Raw genomic sequence first — 4,577 nt, 5'->3', positions numbered from 1 at the left:
CAACATCGAGTCGAGCGACATTAAAATATCTCGTAGAGCTCTCGTTTTGTTAAAAGGTAAAAGAACCGGTAGCCTTTATATTCTAGAAGGTTTTACAGTGACCAGTGAAATCAGACGTCCCTCGTCCGTTACGGAGTTGAAGTCAACTCGTTTTGAGCGGAGACAACTTGGTCATAGGAGGGAAAAAGGTATGACCAATTCGTTGAAGAGAAGTTCTCTTTTAGATGCAGGTTTTGAAAAGTCAGGGCACTATGTTCGTGAAAATCAGACTCGGGTTAGTTTTAATTTGGCAATGTATAAGTCGAAGGCTAGAAGTCTTCCAGTTTCTAAGCACAGATTCGACTCAATTAATGCCATGCATAGTTCAAGATAGGCCTGTGGCGGGCTTTGACAAAGATGGCATTGTGGAAATATGAGTCAAGTTGGAGATTTGTTGAGTATGACTCTTATTCAGTAAAATTTGAGAAATAAATTTTTAACAGTATGAAGACTAATTTTTAACAGTAGAAATGGATAAAAAATTTAACAGAATGATTAGTTTACTCTTTGATATAATGTATAAAAACTAATTTACCCATTTTTAAGTAGAAGGGATAAAATACAATTCGACTCCTATTATAAAGGTATCTACAGTACTTTTACCTATTTGATATATAATCCTTGGCAGCTGCTATCAAATACATGTATTTACTCAGACTTAAAAATTGGTTAAATACATATATTTGTAGATGTATTTAAAGGGTTCTTTAAAATTCATAAGTAAAAATACCACATAGGCACTTGTACTAGGAATCAAATTACATTTTGTTCCATTTACTAAAAAAGGGAAAATTGATCCATTTACTTCAAATCGAAGAGTAAACTAGTCTTTTTTATTAAAATTTCCATCAATTTCTACTATTAAAAATTGGAGTGGTTGACGAAGTAATCTAACCTCATTCTAGTTTAAACAGTGTACAAACTCGGATTTCGGATTTAATTCCGAAACTAATGATCCTAATCTCAACCGATATCCGTTTCTAGCAGTTCCTCGTCGATTAAAAGATCAGTAACATGAACCCAAAAGCATATAGATCAAAATCAAATAACATGATCAAGATATTACAAACTAATTTCAACTCATATTACAAGTGGTAATAAACCGAAACACAATGTTCAATAACAACTTCATGTAAGACTATAGGACACTAGCAATTTGACTTTAAACAAGTGAAACCGGTTAGAGGAAAGCTTATGAACAATTATAATTAACAGCTTTTACGGAGAATTACATTATTTTACACTTCTCTCTAAGAACCGAACTTTTCACTGATGAATATGGCATGTACGTACACTAATCGATCATGACAAAACTAGGGACTAACTAATAATTTAAAAAGTTCGACTGCATTCATTTTACCTATGATTTCTCTGTTGTTGTTTTGGTTTCAGAAGTTGTTGCTGATAACTTTCATGTTTGATAAGGAGTTGAGTGTATACTAGCTCGTTCCAAGTATCAGGAACACCGGGGAGGCACCAGTGGCTGCAATCCTGGATTCTAGTAGGTGAAGTTTTCTCTTCCTCGGTTAAGTTCTGCTTCCTGTAAACCGATGGATGAGCATCCTTCCGGAAACCAGTCATCCTTGAAACATTAAGATACAAGACCGGATTAGTCATGCCATTTATCACTGACTCGAAAATTCGCATTTTTGATGGATATTTCTTCAAGTACTTCCCATTTGTAATAGGTTCAGTTTCACCGTGGCATTGCCCTCCAGAGTTCCACCTTCCACCCCTGGGAACAGGAAACAAGAATTAAAGCCACTCAGTTCCAAATTTCAGGGTTCAACCTAACATATTCTTTCGATGTTCGATTTACCTGAAATGTGATGCAGAAAACCCCCTGAAGAAAACAAGGGTCTTCGTAGAATCTATATTAGTATCTATCCATTTTGCCCACGTGGTCAAAGCTTTTCGAAAGGCTACTTTAACATGTAATCGGTTATAGATAGTGTTCCCCTCTTGATAGTAACTGTTCCTGCAAATCGCTTAAAACCGTTAAGAGCTCCTACTTTAAGATTATTTATCTTATCATATGAATAAATTGGTAGCATTAACAGTACCCTTTCGAAGTTTTATCATGAGTCCACCAATGTCCGGTATTGAAAATGAGAACATCGGCATCTTTGTACTTATCAGCTGATTTATCAATCATATCTAGTCTAAGTGTTTCCTTCTTTGATCCATTTCTCCAGACCATTTCCCATTCTTGAACTAAAAATGCTGAACGGAAGTACTCAATTGAGCAATTATAACCCTGCTCATTCATTCATCCGAAATTAGTATATATCAAAATCAAGGAAACAACTCCAAGTACTGCAAAACTGCAATTTGTCTATGTCTGAAGGAAAGGATAAAAGATAAACATACTTTGAATATAATGGAGTGAGAACCCCCTTTTCCTAATTCCTGCTTGCCGGAGACCTCGAAAACACTGCTTTTCTCCTCAACGGAGTTTCTAAGGATACAAACCAGAGATTCCCACATATTCCGACCAAGTGAATCGCCAAGAAAAACTAATCGCTTCCCTCTCAATAATTCCAGCATATGCTTGCCATTCAACCTGCATGACAACTCCACCCAAAACCAATCTAAGTAAAAAACCAACAATAAATAAGCAATACATACATACATACATACATACATACATACATACATACATACATACATATATATATAAAGATCATTTCCAACAAATATCATTAAAAACTACATATGAACATGAAGAAATTAGAACCACCAGTAATAGATGCAAATTATCACAATTCATTCTCATATAATATAAACTCTACCCTAAGCCAATCTAACCAAGACAATGACAAAAATGAACTAATACACACGCGCACATATATATAAATATATAAAGATACATTATCAACAAATATTATAAATACACATGAAGATGAATTAGAACCACCAGGGTATATGCAAAATTAGCAGAATTCAATTATATATAAATGAACCAACAAAATTTAGATTTAAAAATGAGAACTTTGGTGAATTTACCTTGGTAAGATGCATTCATTGGGTTGCCATCTGTATTTCTCATACCCCCTATCAGGCCTACCATTAACAAAGCAATTGAAAGACTCACCAATATATGGACAAGTCCCTGGTGCATAAAGAGGGTAAAAATCATCTCTCACCCATTTCCCATCAAATATTCTACATTGATTTATTATTTCCACAAAATCACCCTTCCTTTGCTTCTCAAGTAATTCATCAATGCTTCCATCCACCAACTCTTTCCCACTTTCTTTAAAATCCAAAGGCCGAGAAGGGCTTCCATGAATGATATTTCCATTAGCATTTAAAACCTTTTCAGCTAATTCTTTCCCACTTTCTGCAGGAATCTCAGAAAGGGTTCCATTAGTACCTTCACTTGACAAAGAAGAATCATTTTTCCCATGAAATCTTTCAGATTCCCGAGAAATCTGAAAAGGGTGTTCCTGGAATGGAGAAAAGGGGAGTGGGTAGTGATTGGATTGGGAAGAATTGGGGAGAAAGTGAGAGAAATGGGAGGAAAACTGGGATCTGTAAAAGGAACTTCGAAGCAGGCTTTGAAGGCGAGGAGAAGAGTAAGAAGATGGATTTAGAAATACTAAAGTTGTGAAACCAATGACAAAAACGGAAGTGAAAGTAAAAGCAAAAGCCACCCTGTTTTTTGTTGTCACGACAGAGAATTTGTTCGAATTTAGTGTTCCTGTCAGTGTCGGTGATGGGTAATTAGGGTCAGCCATTGCAAGACCAGAAGGAGAGCATTCGGCTTAGAAACGAAGATCGGTTTCTTCTATTTTGGAAAAATCTAATGATAGTGAGTGGAAATCGGGAAATCTCATTTACTTGTAAGAATTTTATTAAATTCAGCATCCCATTTTCTACATGAGAATTCTATAAATAGTTAAATACTGCGCTTGGGTGGACTCAGATGTAGGACTCTTGTTCCAACCCATCTTTACAAACTTCTTTTCAATATGATTCATCTGGATCGAATCTTTATTAAGGGTATAGGTAATTTAAATACAAAAAAGTTACAATCTTTTGTTATTCAATGATATTTTTTTGATGTTCCTCTTCTAATAATATCTCCTTTAAGATTTGAACTTAAGATCTTCTATTTGTGCTTTACTATTTATTCAACTATTTATTGTTGTTAAGTGACACTTTTTAATTAATATAATCCTCAATTTTTATACGTTTTCAAATCATTATCCAAAGTCGAATATTCATCCCACCAAAATTAAGTAAAATATTAAGGCATTTAATCCAAATTTATAAAACATTAAAACGTAATGATCCATAATCCAAACTAATTAAAACATTACAATATTTGGGGTGAGTTGGGTTTTTCATTCATTTTACTCATTTTTGGATTTCGGCCGGTTGTTCTAAGTTTTGGCTTTTTTCATTTTGGGCCCTGAAAATTGGGCCAAAACCATAAAAAGCTATTCTACAAGTTATAATTGGTTCTCAATTTGCGATTCAACTATAGTTCAAATAGTCTAATCCCTCTTTCTAGATTGATGTACGGTCAATTT

The 4,577-nt window shown here is 34.5% G+C and overlaps 1 protein-coding gene across 2 annotated transcripts; it reads right to left on the bottom strand.

Annotated features, from left to right (window-relative positions):
• Positions 1-1,054: 1,054 nt before the first annotated feature.
• Positions 1,055-4,019, bottom strand: LOC107916310 (protein trichome birefringence-like 4). Of its 2 annotated transcripts, none has more exons than XM_016845504.2 (5): positions 3,046-4,019; positions 2,410-2,602; positions 2,103-2,296; positions 1,859-2,017; positions 1,055-1,774 (listed from the first exon to the last, which is right to left on the bottom strand). In XM_016845504.2, the coding sequence occupies exons 1-5, from the start codon at positions 3,777-3,779 to the stop codon at positions 1,396-1,398; spliced, it is 1,659 nt and encodes a 552-aa protein (XP_016700993.2). In that variant the 5' UTR covers positions 3,780-4,019; the 3' UTR covers positions 1,055-1,395. The 2 variants fall into 2 exon arrangements, with proteins under 2 accessions (XP_016700993.2, XP_040959250.1); XM_041103316.1 differs by having other exon boundaries at positions 1,859-2,011.
• Positions 4,020-4,577: the final 558 nt, after the last annotated feature.

The sequence above is a fragment of the Gossypium hirsutum genome, chromosome D10, assembly GCF_007990345.1.
Source record: "Gossypium hirsutum isolate 1008001.06 chromosome D10, Gossypium_hirsutum_v2.1, whole genome shotgun sequence".
NCBI lineage: Eukaryota > Viridiplantae > Streptophyta > Magnoliopsida > Malvales > Malvaceae > Gossypium > Gossypium hirsutum.
Note: the sequence above shows the minus strand (reverse complement) of the source record. Positions and strands in the feature narration are given on the sequence as shown.

Coding starts and splice junctions, on each gene's coding strand:
- LOC107916310 (XM_016845504.2), bottom strand. CDS start 3,779: ATGGCTGACCCTAATTACCCATCACCGACACTGACAGGAACACTAAAT. Junction 2,018..2,102: donor CATGATAAAACTTCGAAAGG/GTACTGTTAATG, acceptor AGCGATTTGCAG/GAACAGTTACTATCAAGAGG. Junction 1,775..1,858: donor TTTTCTGCATCACATTTCAG/GTAAATCGAACA, acceptor TCCTGTTCCCAG/GGGTGGAAGGTGGAACTCTG.